General features: G+C 39.1%; 1 protein-coding gene across 1 annotated transcript in view; it reads left to right on the top strand.

The window, feature by feature from the left end:
• The window catches only part of LOC138022231 (F-actin-uncapping protein LRRC16A-like), a 46,206-nt gene that overhangs the window by 12,824 nt on the left and 15,402 nt on the right, over positions 1-17,980 (top strand). Inside the window, exons 12-28 of the mRNA XM_068869284.1 lie at positions 637-706; positions 1,367-1,427; positions 2,043-2,085; positions 2,366-2,443; positions 2,922-2,998; positions 3,555-3,594; positions 4,721-4,791; positions 5,388-5,457; positions 7,285-7,366; positions 9,517-9,610; positions 10,454-10,508; positions 11,468-11,571; positions 12,242-12,310; positions 13,608-13,676; positions 15,027-15,111; positions 16,825-16,926; positions 17,262-17,390. Coding sequence (XP_068725385.1) covers positions 637-706; positions 1,367-1,427; positions 2,043-2,085; positions 2,366-2,443; positions 2,922-2,998; positions 3,555-3,594; positions 4,721-4,791; positions 5,388-5,457; positions 7,285-7,366; positions 9,517-9,610; positions 10,454-10,508; positions 11,468-11,571; positions 12,242-12,310; positions 13,608-13,676; positions 15,027-15,111; positions 16,825-16,926; positions 17,262-17,390 — 1,299 coding nt within the window. The remainder of the gene's footprint in view (positions 1-636; positions 707-1,366; positions 1,428-2,042; positions 2,086-2,365; positions 2,444-2,921; positions 2,999-3,554; positions 3,595-4,720; positions 4,792-5,387; positions 5,458-7,284; positions 7,367-9,516; positions 9,611-10,453; positions 10,509-11,467; positions 11,572-12,241; positions 12,311-13,607; positions 13,677-15,026; positions 15,112-16,824; positions 16,927-17,261; positions 17,391-17,980) is intronic.

Below are 17,980 nucleotides of genomic sequence, written 5' to 3'. Positions count from 1 at the left end.
GGATGCCTGGGATATCCAGGGGTTTCCATTTTTGGCAGCCAGCCCCCTAGATAGAATAACACCCTCGTGGCACAACGCCGCAACCCAGCCATGAGTGCCCACGCCAGGAATTTCATAAAACAGGCACCCATCACACAGAAGTATCAGTGGAAGAAAAGAAAAAGATTGTTGGGGGGAGGGGAGGGGTGCCAAAACAAACCCACTACAAACCATGCTGGAGAAAAGAATCTCCTCATGTTGACAGAATAAAATTAATGTCACTAGTATAATGTGCAGACCTTCTGCACATGCGCCTAGAAACCAACCATTGACCACTTAAGCAGCACAGGTGCTCTTAGTTGTTAACTCCTTTAGATTGCATTTTTAAAAATAGATTAAAATTCCACCAACCTAATGCATGTGAAATGATTTTCCCATTTTTTCTCACAATATTATTTTGTATATTTATGGAAAACAAATTCTAGCACACTAAACAGAATTGTTTGTATGTGTATGTCAGAAGACAATGCAACAGCACTTTAATTAATAGTGTTATTTTAATTATTGACAGCAAAAATATCCAAATGAAGTATTAAAATGCTTCAGTCACTTACATCACAGCAATTTCCTAAATGGGTATGTGTCTTACATATTGAGGGTATATTTTTTAATCTTCCGCAAGTTTTGGATTCTCTCTCTTTGGCTGACAATGGAATCACATTAAAAGGTATCTTGGTGGTATCAGTATGGAGCTTGCCTTCCATAGTCTGTAATGATAAAAGGAAAGGAACTTTATTTAAGTGTCTAGTCGATTTAGCGCTGGAGCACTAATTGGGGACACTGTACAGTGAAATTAACAATCAATGCAAATCAAGTCAAATGTTGGTTTTTGAGGAGAGAGGAAACCGGAGTACCCGGAGAAAACGTCTTGGTGCAGAGTAGAGAACCAACAAACTCAACCCACATATGACTCCGAGTCGAGGAATCGAACCCGGGCCACACTGGTGGGAGGCAAGTGCTCTCACCACTTTGCCATCCCTACACCCCCTTGTTGGGTGATCCACTAAACTTAATTTGCTTTAATAATACTTGTGGCTTAAGCTTGTTTTTTGCCAAAATAGACCATTTTACAGTTGTGTGATCAGTTACCTGGCCTTTGAATGAAAGTGAGTCTGGAGTTGACCTTGCTTTAAATGATGTTCTCATGCTAATTAGTAGGAATTCACATAAGATTATAAGAAAAACAGTGAGCTTTCATAGTATCAAAGCCAAATCAACTCCAGCCTTACTTTCATTCAAAGGCCAGGAAATTAAGCACACAACTGTAAAATGGTCTATTATTATTTAAAGATGATTAAGATAAGTGTGTATGGCTTTTCTTTTTCAGGTGCCAGTTCTCTTGGGCAGGCATTAAAATCAAACAAATATAATGAAAGTACACTGCAGAGGTAAGTAATGTTTAAAAAGTGAGCAGCAGTGTTTTATTGGGGTCTAAAAACATGAGGTGTAGCCTAGTGTTTTTAGATTCCTCATGTTTTAAACCTGATAAAACAGGTGCTGTGAGTTTTTTGAATGGCTTCAAAAACATTCCACAAAAAGCGTGTCCCTCTGGACTCGTAACAATGGTTCCAATTGCAATTATTGTGAGAGGAGGCTATTAGCATACAAGAAAAACAATCTTTGCCTTATTTAGTATTCTTTCTATAAAAAATACTAATGAGGAGTGTTTTATCACTAGGATATGAAGCTCATACATGTGACGTTTTATCATTGTTTTGATAGGCTGTTAGGCTTGTGAATTAATGAGAAGTTTGTGAAGGCTTGAGTTGTTTCAAGGGGGATTTGCCTTGCTTGCAGTTGAACTTTACAATATTTGCCTAGAGTCGTTATACTAACCAGGTCTTTTTCTTGAAGCGCTAAAGGAATGCTGCTGCCAGCTAGGGAAACAATTAGTGCTCAAATATTGAATATTTCTGAGATGTTAAACCAAAAGATCCCTCAGGCATTGATGATGGGATTAATTAATTAAATTGTGTTTTGATTAATTTTTGTTATTTTTCCAGATTAGATCTTTGTAAAAACCCTTTGAAAGGAGAGGGAGTTGCTGTAAGTTTCTTTTTGTTGCTTTTTAAATTTGTTGTTGTTTTATTCACTCTATTTGTGGGCTTAAAACGACAGCCAGTTAAAAACTGAAAAACATGTGGCCCTCCAGTTCTGTAAGTTATAAAATTAATTAAATAATAATGTACCTCTACAAGATAATCCTAAAACCTACATGTACTGTAGCTGAATAAGAAACAACAAAACAAACAATTTGCCCAACTTTTGTTAGCTTGTACTTACAGATGTAAGAGTGATAGTAAGGTTGATTGTTCTCTTTTTCCAGGGCCTGTGTGATTTCTTAGCAAAGCCAAACATGTTGACCCACTTGGATTTATCTGCAACAGATTGTCCTCTAGATTTGGTATCTGTGGATTACTGACACATTGTTATTTATAATTAATAATAAAATATTAGAGTACTGTGTCATTTGGCCAAAACTGTACTTACACGTAAATCATTCCCTGTTCCCTTAACTTGTGCATAAAGTATTTCTGAATTTTCACAAAGAGAATAATCTATTTGAAGCTTTTTGGTGATTACAATGTATTCAATGTATTTTTGGTGATTACAATGTATGATGTGCTTTTCCAACTTGTTTACATGTGCTTGTCCCTGTTGTTCACTTGTGAACAGCTTTTCCTTCAACTAGAACTTTTGATTTGTTTCACTTACTTACATACAGACTGTGATAATAATTCTTGTTGATTTGAGTTAGAGAGAAGTGCGGCAAATTCAATACAAGACAATTATAATAATTTTGCAAGTTGGTACATGTACATCAGTTCTGTAATCACTAAAATTACATGTAGACTTACTAATGTTTCTTTTTGGCATTGTAGTTATTTGGGGCCCTCTTTCGAGGCTGTGTTCAACACCTAGCATCTATCAACCTTGCTGGAAACAACTTTTCTTCAAAGTGAGATCCTCATTCATTTGCTATTCCATGACATACATTATTTTGTAAACATATTATACAGTATAGCTCTTGTGAAAAAAGTTACAAAGTTTACCGAAATAGTTGCTTGTTATGTACTGAAAAAATGTTGATCTTAATGGCAACCCAATTATTGAGTAAAAATTAGATCAAGGTAGTTTGCTGACAACAGTTATGTACTGTTTATAAATGGACAGGAACTCATGTTTTATCAGGTTTTAGACCTGATAAAACATGATTTGCTAGTGTATTGAATGGCTTCAAAAACGTTCCACGAGAAGTGTGTTCCCCTCTGGAGTCCAACAAAGGCTCTAATTATTGTAAGAGGAGAACAAAAAGAAAAAAGCTGAGCCTTATTAGTATATAAATAAAACGCTTAACTGGACTATTACTGTGGTATGCATGATATGCATCCCACGTAAAAATTCTATTGAGGAATGTTTTGGGATGGTTTTCAAATCTCGTGGTTTTGAAAGCTCATGAATTATTAATGAGATTTTCTTCGAAGTTTTATTATCACGTTTTGTATTTTGCCCAGGAAAAGCAGAGAAGCCGTTGTTCCACCATCGTTTCAGCAGGTTAGTATTAACTGATTTCCTACTTTTTAATTACTGTACATTATTACACATGTAGCCTTCAGTTCAGCTCTCTACTGTCAGAATCCTTGCAGATGCAGTTATAGATAATTAACACATATCGTCACAGTGATAGGCTTATTATTAATAATTATTAGCATATGTTTATACTAAAACAGTGGATAGCATTGTAGGTGCACTCTGAAATCTTGGCTACTCAAACTCCAAAATAATATCCTTTTCTAATATTCACCTACAAGCTCAAAAATACTGTAATCATTGCAGGAATGAATGAGTTAAAATCATCTTTTTGTGCTATTTTATCTCTGAGTCACTGTTCACCGTTCACTGTTCACTATTCACCAAAGTGGAGGTGCATGGCTATGGTGGTGGATATTTATCTTGCCACTTTGTGGGTCGGTTAAAATGTCCACCACTAGCCACCTCCACTTTGGTGAATAGTTGTTTATTATCTCGCACATAACAGGCATACTATAATCAGTCAGTCAAATGGGCCATTATTCTACATGTACGTAGCAGTGCCCTCTTGGCTTTCGTGTGCCATTTTTTGCTTAAAGAGTATACCGGCAATACATGTCAGTACGTAGTTACCTGTATCTTGCTCATGTTGACTTCTTGTAAATATTGATGAAATACAATATTTGTGGCCCATACAGTGCCACCTCGAAGTACAAGTACAGTAGTTACAGTACTGTATGTCGTGCCATCAAATTTTACGTGACCTTGTTTCTTTTCTCAACCCTTCCCATGCCATTTGCTTGGTCACATGGTCAGAAAAAATGAATTTAAAGAAACCCCTGTGATGATACTGTCACATGATCAACATGGTCAGTGACAAATCAGCATAGAAGGTTGAACTATATACATGTACAGTACAACAGGTCTGTTTTCAATATTGTGTATGTAATGTAAGCATGCAGATTCAACTTGTGATCTCCTTTTTTGTAAATAACATTATTATTTCCCCTCTCGGTAGCTGCAGAACACACACTTCATGTTTTGGCAACACTCGTGTATTATGTAAATTGGTAGCCTAGTTTCAGAGATGTCAGGAAATCTTTCAAGAAGTATAACAGCTTAATTTTTGCTTTTTTATCATATTTTTTAGTTCTTCAGTAGTTCACAGGCTCTAAAACTGTTGGATGTATCGGACTGTAAACTCTATGCTGAAGCTGTCAGGTGAGGATAGTACTACATGTAGCTACGTTTAAAAAACTTAATCTACTGTATGTAATATAGCTAGCTGTTGCATTCCATGGGAATAGCAGGCTACATATATGTTGATTATAATAATTGTAATGATCAAAATACTATTCATGACCATAAATTTTTTAAAATGCATTAATTTTACATGCCTGCTTCCTTGTTTAGCCTGTTTGGTTATATATAAAAAAATGAGTGCCCCTCTTTTTAGTTGGGTAGATGCTGTCTGAAAAACTGAAAACGGGAAGAACTATCATTTTGGAGAGATGAGTTTGAATGATATTTCCAATGGAAAGGATACCCTGTTTCAAACACCAAACTCCCACAAGGGTGCCCTCTAATAAACAGTTACTGGTTCATTATCATTGTAGTCCATGTTTTATAAGTTTTTACTTCAAAAATGGCAGTTTTAAAGAAACATCATTACATGCACACACGAAGTCATTGACTTCCTTTCTGGGTATAGTTTTGTGACATAAAGCTTGGAGCACATGTGCCATTACCTATCTATTAAAGAACAGCAACCACAATTTTAAATTGATGTACATACTACACTGTATTTTATTTTCTAGAGCAATCTTGAAAGGCTTAAATGAGAACAATGTTCTTTGTGATATTGATCTTAACATCAGCAACAATGAGGTAATTGCTTTAATCTTTTTGCATTTCTCGGTTGATAAATTTGTTTTTGCTCTTATAATGAGACAATTTTCTGACATTGTTGACTAAGTTCACTGGGATATGGATTGATTATGGGGACTTTGTTTTCATGCAAAACTCTTAAATTATATTGTTTTCTGAATGAAGAATACCGGTGTCTAGTATTAAAGAAAATGCAGGTATGCTGCTGTCTGCTGCCAGCTGTCTAATTTAACCATCAGAAAGAAACCTTTCCACCTCCTGCAATTCAACCAAACCTAAGAGAATAATTCTCACCACCAAAAATCACCTGTCAGATAGGTTTCTCACTGAGGCTACCTAGTTTTTCCTTTGCAATATCCCTAAATAGGACTTGTTATTTTAATAACAAAATATAATTTAATTACTTTTTGATGTTCTGATTGTCAGCTTTCACAATCAGCTCACAACATTGTATTGTATGACCGGGAACTTATTGCATCAGGCGTTTTGTAAATATGAAACATGAGGATGCATTAGAAGTAATGTTTATTGGTTATAGCCAACCCAGTACTATTTTCATCACACATGCATACCTGCCAACCCCCAGAGTACGAAAATCTGGAGACGTCAAGATAATATTCGTCCGAAAATTTCCGAAGGCTTCCGAAGATTTCCCGACGACTTCCGAAGATTTCCCGACGACGTCCGAAGATAACCGAGGGTGTAGAAGGATTTTTGACGACTTCAAAACCGGACTCACCAACTGTTTTTCGCCGGAAAAAAATTGAATTTCTATTAAATCGGTTTTTAAGCAATTATGCTCACTATTGTCAGTTGGGCGTGGGAAACTTGTTTGAATGCGTGAGGTCTATCAAAGCCGAGTTCGAACAATAATGAGTTTGAGTGAGTTTGCGGCATGAATAGATCTTACCATGATGGTTTTGGAAGCCATCTTATCAATAATAAGGCGGCAAATACGTCTGAAATTAACAGTGTTTGTGTGGAAAAGTGATTTAAAATAGTTTTTACAAACTGCGCTTCTGAAAAATTCATGAATTGGAAACTTTAGGCACTAGAAAATCAGAAACGTTTCCAATTCATGAATTTTTCAGAAGTAAAGTTTTATGGAAACTATTTGGCATGGTGACTTGCAGCTCTAAAATATCAAAAGAACACCTGTAAAAGTAGCTTACCTTGTGTGTTTTCAAATAGCTGGACGCCAGCTAGAGGAGTAATCTTCTCCACTTTCTGCAAAGCAAGGTTTTTCATCCCCTCAAAACCCGAGGGAAGGGCGCCTAAGAATTCCTTTTGAAGTGAATCGAAATCCATGTTGGCCACCTTTGCTTCGACAGATCAGATGTAAACAGTGTGCGAAAACCGCGCTTATTTTCTACTATGTATTGTGCAATATGATTGGTTTATTTCTGACCAGTTACGATACTCGTTAAATATATATAAATTTGATTGCCTCCGCTGCATGTTTTACGTTTTCCGATCAAATAAAAGCACTAAATAAGAGCATTAAATCCACTTCTTGCTTTATTTTCTTTTTTGAAATCGCGAAAATAACGAAATTAGTGAAAAAAAAAAAATGGAAAAAAGCCACGGTAGGTAGTTCCCGGGAGATTTGGTGGCTTTACCGGGAGACCTGTAGATTTGATGAAAAACTTGGAGACTCCTGGAAGAACCGGGAGAGTTGGCAGGTATGCACATGCAAGGTGAGCTTATGGCATGACTACGATCTAATCAATATGAGGTCGCTGGCAGATTAGTGGTGGAACCACTGGGACATGTCCTATTCTTTGCCAGAAGTTAATTTTTATTATTTCTATCTTATCAATTTTCTAGCTTAGAGCTTCAGGAGCTACAGCCATTGCTGAGCACGTGGGCAAACTTAGATGCGTCAGTAGACTGGACATCAGTGATAATGGTAAGTAAAGTGCAAAGTTTAATTTCTTGTCAAAAAAAAAAAAAGAACACCCCAAAAATTGAAATCCATGCTATGTAATTTGTATAAGAATTTTCTTATACTTTGCCATAGGTTTTTGTATATTAAGGACAGTGCCTACTAATTCAAAGGTATTTTTGCCCCGGTTTACGATTATACGGGAAATGTAGATCTTAACAAGTGTTATTGAAATCGAAAAAGAAAATTGGGGCTAACCACGCATTTTTCAAAGATAGTCCCTGAACAATATTTGTAAAAAGCTTTAAAATACGAAGCCATGTATGGCGTTCTTTCTCAAATTGAAGCTTAATTATCTCTGAAAAATGCATGGTTACCCCCAATTTTCTTTTTGGATGCTAATAGTACTTACTAAGATCTACTTTCTCTGCATAATTTTAAACCGCGCAAAAATATTCCTGTATTAGTAAGCATCACCGATAGGAAATCCGAGTATCTCGAGATGCGCAGGACGTATGCGCAATAACAATAGTAGGCACCGTCCTTAGCAACATCTGGCTTCACTCATCCCTCCTTAACCCTTCCCCACGTGATGTTACTCCGTCTAATGCCAGATGGTTGTGTTTGTCAATTGGGGGTGTTTTTTTACTCGGAATAGCTAAAAGGTATCCGAGTGATATACTCGGTAGAATTTAGTTTTCTGTGCACAAATGGACGAGGCGGTGATTTTATTGGCTAAAAGCAATGTGCTAGACCCCTTTGAGCAATACATTTAACCTCCCTCTGAGACAAAAGAACTGCAACAATAACAGATATACACAGCGGTAAAGGAGAGGATTTCCGCTAGCGAGAGGCCTCGTGTCGTACAGAATTCTATGCAAATCCGAATTTATAACATGCAGTGAAGCAACCAAAGCAATGGGTGCTGTGTTGGGTGTTCAGTATGACACTGATTCGGAAACTCAAAGCCCATGTTCTACTAGACTATGCCACAAGTCGACCTCACGAGGATCCCAGGAGAAAATGTTTTGGCGAGCGAAGCCTGATTTTTCGGACGCGAGGCGGATGAGTGAGCGACGAAGTGGCGAGAGGTCTGTCCCGCGTGCCATCTACATGAGACGAAGGACGTTTCGAAAGTCTAATGTTCTACGTGATGGCAAATGAGGCAACTACAATTCAGCCTTCTGGAAATGTTATGAATAAGATATTTACTCTAGTCTTGCCTGTTGACAACATGATGAAATCGCCAGTTCAGAACCTCCAGCAGTGGTATGTTGGAATGTTTCTTCCAGCTGTTCTTTTGTACAAGCATCGTCCACCGATGTCACTCTCTTCTTTTAGTTAACTGATAGTTTCACGATCTTCATGTTAGCTACCTAGAACTGGGGGTCACCGGCCGCATTATTCACAACACTTTTAATTTCGAACCTTTGCAGCTGGATACCGGTTTTCACTTACCCACATTAATTACAAGAATGGTTTCTCACTTGCAATTTTTTTTTGTTGCTACACTGGTGTTTCACCCTCCCTTGCGTCACTGCTTTCACTTGATACACGTTTTATCTGATGTCACGCTACATATTAGATCCCGCAAAATCTTGAATAGACATAACGCTGCATTCGGTAGATCCAAGTTATTTCCTATACAACAACCTGTTCCAAAACAAACTATCCCTATAGCAAGGTCACCCGTTGAATTTATTTGTAAAACATTAAACAATGTTCACCGGTACGTTATCCGTTGTTATTAATGAGCCATCCAGACTTCAACTGGCTGCAGATACACTGTATTTTGCTTGTTTTGTTTCGTACTTGACAAATTTGAATCACTCAACTTAAAAACTACCTCTTCTTCTACCCTACTTCTGGGCCACGTGGTATTCCGAGTTAACGCGCGTCTTGTTTTAGTATTAGTTTTTCCGTTTTGGTCACGTGCACAGAAAGATAACCTCTGAGTCATTACACAAGCATTTATCATCAACATCATCATCGGTGGACCGAATAGCTTTCGACTGTAAAGCTGTAAACCGACTGGGTCTGGGGGATATACGTTGTCATCAACAAGCAACTATACTACCTGTTGGGGGTCGATCCATCCCTGTACAGTACAATTTCCATATTTCCTATACAAGCATCATTCCACTAACAAAAATAACACTGATATTTTTTGTTAGGTTTTGAAGGGGATTTAGTCCAGATCCTTGAGAAAATGGCCTCAAACAAGTCCATGAAACACTTGAATCTGGGGCAGAACACGAGACACTCCAAGTAAGTTATGCTTTCATACATACAGCAGTTCAACTAACTGCAAAAATGTACTAGAGCGGTTTTCAATTGAGTGTCGAAAGTAATTAGCAAATTGCTTTGGTTTTGCATTACTTCACGCAGTGATTGGTTCAAAGTTATTGCGCCACTTTTCCAACCAATCAGAAGTGAAACCAAACCACTCGTGACTCGCGCGTGCACATTTTCCTGCGCTTTGTGTCGGCTACGTATAATTATTTCGAGTTTTGATTGGTTTACTGGATTGTCTGTTGTGCAAACCCTCGACGCAGGCTATGGAAACTCGGAAAAAAGTCCTCCATTGCTTTTTTGAATATTTCTCAAAGATAATTCGACATATAAGGAAAATGTTGGGTTTTTTTTTTACCTCTTGATTGAAACAGATTTTCCTTATGGACGCACATATTTCCTACCAGCCCATCAAAACGCGCGTCTGACAATATAATTATAAGCAATCAAAATTCGTGTGGTGTCACAGCCATGTTTCCATACTCTCATAGACACAGCTATTGACCAATGAGAGTGCTCGTACTATCGTAATTATTTTATAAAATGTTATAATACCGAAATTGGGGCTCCATGTGACATTCATGATTGGGTGATTAATCGGTGTTTTATTTAGATAGTGAGATCTCCTCGTCTGTTCTTCTTTTTCTTATTGTGCAACCCTCCTCCTTCTCATAAGAAGATTCTTGTGAGCGTGCAGTATAAGAAAAAGTTGTAGGTGTAAACATGAAATAAATGTGCAAGCGTACAGCGTCTATCACGAAGGTCGAGCCATACCCGTAAGAAGAAAAAACATTGAATTTTTATATATATTTTTTGCAGGAGTTCAGCTGCTGTTATGGAAGCTCTAGTTCAGCTGATATCGGGGGAAAATTCGGTAAGATGTGTTAGAAAGCTCTGTTTTTTTTTCTTGGAGTGTACCTTCATCAGTGGTTAACGGCGACAGCCAACGAAAATCTTCAGCTACGTCACTCAGAGAAATTACCTACTTTTCTTCCCTTAATCGTTAGCCATTACAATTTTCTCAAATTTGATTGGTGCATTAACTGCTAAAAAAATTTTCACTAATTACTGTGTAGGGTTGTAATCAGACAGTGAAATCGGACAGTTACATCAGCTAATCATATTAAGTGCACTCAGCTTAATCCACCAATCACAGAATTTATCACAATAACCATAGCAACAACCACTTACGCTACCAAACTGGGGATTTTCCAAAATGGACAAATTTGTAACTTTAGACAGTGAAAAAGGAATGCATTTGTTTTCTCGGAAATTGTAATGGTTATGATTAATTGGTAACAGGACTTTGTGTTGTCCAAATCGGTCTGTAATCATACTCGTGATTAAACAAGACAGACTCCCGTTGTGCAGTCGTCCGATTTTGTTATCACTCGAATGATTACGGACCAAATTGGACTGCACTAAGTCCTGTTACCATTATAAATTGAAGACAGAGTTTCTCAAACCGGAGATTAAAAATGATTATGACAATAACAACAGTCGGTTACTGTACTGAAACCAGAGGCCAACTTCAAATTTTATTGAAACCCGGGTCACTGTAATAACTCACGTGATCTAATACTATTGTACTGATTGTATTAAATAAAAAGCCTCTTGTCATGATTTGCTTTATTGTAAGTCATGCAAATGGCATTGAGAGTTACAAGCAAATGAACTGCAAGTCGGAGCTGGAACTTGCTACTTCTTGTTGTTTTGTGCTGCTATTAAGGCATGCAGTTTATGGCTGGTTTCAACCGCTATCTATTGTTATTAGTATTATTGTTGTTTTTATTAACATTCATTTGTATGTATGTGTTCCTTTTGCTACTGTAGCATCTAGAGTCCATATCCTTGGCTGAGTCCAAATTGAAAGAGGAAATTGTGCCTCTTCTAGATGCTCTGGGTACTAATGAAAGTGTGAAAGAACTCGACATATGGTGAGAAAACGTTGACTTTATTGTCCACCTTAATTACACATTTGATCCAAGCATGCGCTTAAGATTCTAAGTTCTCTTTGCTTATTAAGTGCTCCACGGGGCATTTTACAACATTAACTGAAATAAGATTCTACCAAAACAAAATGTCAGATTTAGACCTTGACTGATTGTCACTCGAGTTACAACCCGCACATTCCGCAGAAGCGCTTGTGTAATGCATAATTAAGCGATTACCGTTACACCATGGCGTTGGCCTGTAAGTAAAGGTAATAGGACTGAGCGGAGTGCAATTCAGGGATTAATCGGGCGAGTAAACTCAAAATTGCGCGAGGCCGAAATTACGAGGACGATTACGCCTGAATTGTACGACACGAAGTCCTATTTCTAATTAATCGTAACTATAACGAAATGCGTTGTGTAAAAAAAGTTAAAATTATATTCAATCTGTTTTGCAAACGGTAGGAAAACAGCAAGAAAGGCCCCAATCACGCGACAAATAGGCGCGCACAGAACCAATCAGACTTGAGCATTTTGTAATGTTACGATTACTCCATGGTATTATAGCCCCAAAAAATTATGTAAACTACGAGATTTTTGCACCACTGCTAAAAGCTAGTTTTTCAATTGTTGTCTTTTGGTTTATAGTATCTGTGTTTGTATGTTTTTCCAGTGGGAATCACATGGGTGATGAAGGAGCTCGCATTTTAGCAAAGGCTCTTCAAATCAACAGTAAACTAAGGTAAGTATGACTCTGAAAGCCGCCAATGGTTTCGCCTCCTTGTCAGTTCGCCCCCTCGGAGTTCGCCCCCTCGAGTTCGTCCCGTAACTAATCTAATTCGCCCCCTCAAATACATCGAGCTCGCCTCGTACCAATTATTTTGGTTCCATTTTTGAGCCTGTCTTACAGTGCAGCTCAAAGATCAGCGAAATATGCACGTATTGTACGGCAAATGCATCCTGTTTTTTTATCTTTGTTCGGCACAAGTCGGTGATTCAAACATTTGATTGTTTCTCTCTTAAGGTGGGCAGACACGAGAGGTCACATTGCAGGGGCATATCCCAGCAACAGAAAGGTGTGTAGTACACACTGAGGCGACACACATCATTTGCACACACATCAAAATGTTGCGGGTGCATGTTGCAGCGACGTGTCCTATGAATTTCAACTTGTTGAACTTCATGGAACGCGTCGCAGGGACAAAATCACCCCCAAATTGGTGTTGCACAATTATAAAAGTATCAGTTCACACGTGGTGACATGTCGCTATAACATATCCCTGAAACATGTACGCGCAATATTTTCATGTGTGTGCACATGTTGTGATTTTGTCCCTACTACTTGTCCCGTCTACGCGTCCCTACTGCATGTCGCCTGTCGCAAGTTTTTTGTCGCTGCAACATGTCCCTGCAACATGACCCCTCGAGTCTGCCCACCTTTAAGGGACGATTATTATTACTCGCTTTGCGTCACGATAAAAGGTTTTGAAAAATTGCGTGATTGCTAAGGCTCGTTTTAAACGTCGCATTTTACATGTGCCGAATCTAATGCAAATGAACGAAAACAATAGATTTTTCTCATTTGCATTATATTCGGCACATGTAAAATGCGACGTTTAAAACGGGCCTTACACGGTTAACGAACTATGCTCAGTGAAATGAAATACTGAAATTTTTACGGTATCCAGGAGACAGTTCACTCGGTTTGGCGAACGGAGTTAGTTTCAATCTCCTTAGGGGTGCACGGATGGGGCAGTGGTGAGAGCACTCTCTTCCACCAGTGTGGCCTGGGTTCGATTCCGAGACTCGGCGTCATATGTGGGTTGAGTTAGTTGGTTCCCTACTCTGCACCGAGAGTTTTTTCTTCGGGTTCTCCGGTTTCCTCTCTCCTCAAAAACCAATTACATTTGACTTAATTTGCGTTATTTGTTAATTTCAGTTTACAGTGACCCCAATTAGAACGACTAGACACAAATAAAGTTCCTTTCCTTTTTCCTTTTTGTTGCTATATCAATCGTAAGCTTTCATTAACGTTCTAGAACTCTCAACTGGGACAAGAACGGTACATCATACAGAGGGTTTGCAGACATCGCTGCTGCTCTGGAATGGTGAGTTACGATACAGACACAGTCTAGGTGAACGCCACAACGCCAAAGCAAAGTACAGTAAACGTGGACAACTTTATGCTCTAGTTGTGGCGAAAAGCCTCCACACGGAAGCAAGCCACAATTGCTTTGCTGCCTCAACAGTTGGTTGAGAGGGTTTATGGTCGTTTCGCCCACAATCAAGTCGTGTCGTCAACACTTAAGTTCATTCGCCCACACATCTTAAGAAGGAAAGAACTCGAAAGATAGCGTTTAAGTTATCGGAACGAGCGATGTCTCAAAATTTGCAATCCAAGTAATCAGCATCTGTCACGGTCTGTGATGTCGCACTGGGGAATCAAAACGTAGTATAAATCCGTACATGTCTTTTCAATCCCAATCTTATATTTTGCTTCAAGCCGGTGGCAGATTGTCAGCATTCTTTCATCAGCAAGTGTTACGGTTTATATTCTCCTCGCTGAGGTAATTAAATGTATTACCTGTAACAAACCACAAATGCTACTGAAATATAAAACTTTCTTGCGGTTACTTCACCTGTGTAGGCGAGTGGATCAAAGTGTGCACAGTCCCTTGATTGTGGGTGAATCACCTTGTGGGCGAAACGACCTGATATCATTTACTGCTGAGAGAGTGGTACAAGATTGAAATTTGCAATGTTAGCGTCCTAGTGGGCATGTGACTGTTTGAGCGTTCTGCGAGTTGAAGCCCGGGCAAAAGGCTCCAACATTTGCTTCAACCAGTCCGTTCAATTTTTTCAACAGCGATGTTGAAACCGTCTCCCCTCCCCTTTTCCCTCCAACGGTGTTGAAACATTTTGGATGGAAGTTGAATCGATGTTGAATGAGTTTAAAAGCGTGTAAACTTTGCTTCAACAACCATTCAATATTTGTTTTGTTATCGCGAATGTTGAATGAAGTTGAAGCCTTCAACAATCCCTTTAACATTGTCGGGTATCACTATGCGCGTGCGCACTAATCGGTCTTTCAGTGATGTATCCACGTCCGTATCCGTAGAAACAACCGCGGCTGCAGCCTGGGACTGAATACCAGGCCTCTCGTGAAGCTTTGCGTAATCAAATGTTGATGATGCATTGAATCGGTTTGTTCGGGATTTTAGCTACATGTAGTTAACCGAGTGTTCATGACAAGTGTTTGACTTGAGTTAGCGGCTTAAGTGCCCCGACAATCACTACAAACTATGATGTTGCCAAAATGGATTAAAAACCATTCAAAAATGAAACCGTTTTGATGAGAATGAATTGCATTCAACGTAAATTTGGTGGAACGAGTGGCAGCCGTAACAAGGATAAATTCAGTATATCTTTTAAAATGTTCTCACTACCTTTTTTTGCAGCAACCACACCCTTCTATCGATGCCTATACCTCTTCATGATGCAGCACAGTCACTTAAACCTCAAACAGAACAGCACCTAAAAAAGGTAGGCACTCAAAAAAAAAAAATACCCAGGAAAAGTTACTGCTTTGTCAGATAATAAAGAATGAAAAATTCATTAAGTTGGATATATGGCAAGGGCGTTTCTTCAAGAGGTTCTAAATTTTTGTCGATCAGGGGGAGGACAGCATTTCCGCATTGAGTTAGCTTTTGCCATTTGGGATAAGGTGTAAGCCTGCTGAACTTGAGGAGGTAAGTTCAAATCCCGGCCGCGGAACAAGCATTGGAGAGCTGTTGTTGTAATTGAATTTTCCAACTGGACTGGACAACTTACCTTTTGGCTCAGTTTGTTGCGAATTGGACTTTCGTGCTTTCTTTGTAATGACATCTGCGGATGGTTGGATTTTCCAGTCTTTCTAGGATAAAGACTATAAACCGTAGACCTCGTCTCTGGCAGGGGGCGTTAAAAGAACCCACGCATAATTCACGAGAATAGGCCACCAGAGTTCGCGGTGTTGCGCCCACTGCTCTGTTGTGTGAGCCTTAGTTGGGGAAACTCAAACTAAACTCAAGTGAAGGTATGATCCTCGCAGTTATGAACGCAATTTTAGCAATTGCACAGAGAAGCTTGAAGAACTCAGGACTTCAACGGGGTTTAAACCCGTAATTCTGTACGCAGTCGCAAAAATTGCGTCCATAACTGCGAGGATCATAGCTTCACTTGATTTCATATCCGCAGTTCAAAATATCACTTCGTTCGTTAAAACTAAACTGTAAACAATATTTCACTTTGCGGTAATTGTTAATTTAAGTTTACAGTGTCCCCAATTAGTGCTCCAGCGCTAGAACGACTAGACACTTAAATGATTAGCCGTCAAGCTTTCATTAATGTTCCTTCCGTAGTTCAAATATATAACATTTCACATGAAAGTTCATTTCATTCACTTGTAGCGGGATACGACGTGAATTCACCTTTATCACTCGGCGGCCATTTTGGAGTCCTTGGGGAATAAAGGCTTTGTCTTTGCATTGTCTTTGCCCGTCCAGCCTCACATTGAATGAGAGGTTCGACGGGCAAAATCTTTTGTTTGGACATTGAGTGATATGGGTCTATTCGCAATTGACGAGCTCTCTGCTCCCCCTTCCCCCATGGTCATTGGTTCAGTCCCGTTAAGTCTGGATTGTTCAGGCTTCCTTTGCGATTGCTTGACCAGCTTAGCTAACTCCGATGATCTTCGTAACTTTCATTGCATTTGCATATAGAGCAGTTTTCAAATGACTGTGGAAAGTAATTATGTTATTAAAATTGCTACGCTTAGTGATTGGTTTAAAAATCTCGCGCCAGTTCGTCAACCAATGAAAATGAAAACCAAAACCAATCCGACTTCCACGCGCAATTTTTCCCGCGCTTTGGGCAAGTTACATTGAATTGCTACGAATTTAGGTTGGTTCATTGAGTTGTTTGCACCTTCGGTGATTGGTCGAAGTAATTACTTTGGTAGTTGTTTTACGACACTCAATAGGCCATTTCCGAGTTCATGTCTGCCTCCTCTTCAAAGCGAGTCTAAGTGCGAAGTTTTTGTGATGGTAATTAGTTCTACTTTACATATGAATGAAAACTAATTTTCACAACAAAAACTTAGCACATAGACTCGCTTTAAAGAAGAGGTAGACATGAACTCGGAAATGGCCTATTGAAAACCGCCCTATTCGTATGTGAAACGCGCCATGTGAATGATTGTTTTTTTCTTTTTTTCAGATTGAGAAGTTGTTACTCAGAAATCAGTCTCCTCACAAAATTGTAACAGAGCAGGCGTACAGATTACAGCAGGGTCTCTTTCTCGCGTCCACTCAGCAACAGGTATTTCTGCTTAGTTTAACGTAGGCATTTGTATGTAGTCAGTTGGCTCATGTTCTTTTAACTGCGCTTATATTGTTATTAATTTATGCGTGCGAGTGCATCTTTGCCTGTCACGAAGAGTGACAGATAGGTGGTCCAATCTCTCGTCATCTGTCTCCATTTTCACGTTTGAAAGTTTCAACGTTTTAACCCTTAATACACCCCAGAAGCCTTTTGTTAGCAGAGCGGAGTTGTGTGCAGTGGCTTGAGCGACTGTGTTCTATCACTGCACATTCATTATATCCTTCGAGGGTGGAGGCACACATTTCATCAACTCTTTTTTGCTTTCCTCTCAGATGGTGGACCGTCTCGTGGTTCAATTGCAAGACCTCATCAGCGAGCTCCGACTTTCCAAGGACACTGATGCTCAGAACGAGATCAAGGCAGCTAAAAATTATGTTCAGGATGCTGACAAGCTTAAACAGGTATGCAACATTAAGACCGTTGAATGGCCTAGCCTCCCACAAGTGTCCTGCAGCTCAGTGGTAGAGCATCCGAACTAGTAATCCGAAGGTCGTCGTAGGTGCGACTCCAGCAAAGGAGCAGTCGGACTTCCGAGTATCCCCGAGTCACCATCGATCAAAAGACGGTGTTGCTCGGCGGAAACATCAGAGAGTTTTCATTATCGGCCGCCAGCCACTAGGTGCTAAGTGTTTAATGGCAAATCCTGGGGACACAGCCAGTACGGAGACAGGCACTTGTAGGTCGCAACTCATACCTGAGCTCTTAGAGTAATAGTTTTTCCAGACAATCTATTTTCAGATTCTCTTGTCATGCATTTTTAACTTAGCCAATGGATATGATCAATGTATCATTACGTCTCAGGTGCATTAATTAGTATTTGACTTTAAGTGAGATTACCTAGGTCTGAGAGACAAACCGTCTTTGGGTTCTAGTTGTTCGTTCCTAGTCAAGAGCTCTTGTGAGAGCTTAATATTTACGACATTCACATCAGCAAAAACATCATTTACATTGCTAATCCACTGCTTTGTGCTACAGTAATATTTTTCATACA

The sequence above is a fragment of the Montipora capricornis genome, chromosome 10 (assembly GCF_036669925.1).
Source record: "Montipora capricornis isolate CH-2021 chromosome 10, ASM3666992v2, whole genome shotgun sequence".
Taxonomy (NCBI): domain Eukaryota; kingdom Metazoa; phylum Cnidaria; class Anthozoa; order Scleractinia; family Acroporidae; genus Montipora; species Montipora capricornis.
The sequence above is the reverse complement of the archived record's forward strand: the minus strand, read 5'-3'. Positions and strand labels throughout refer to the sequence as shown.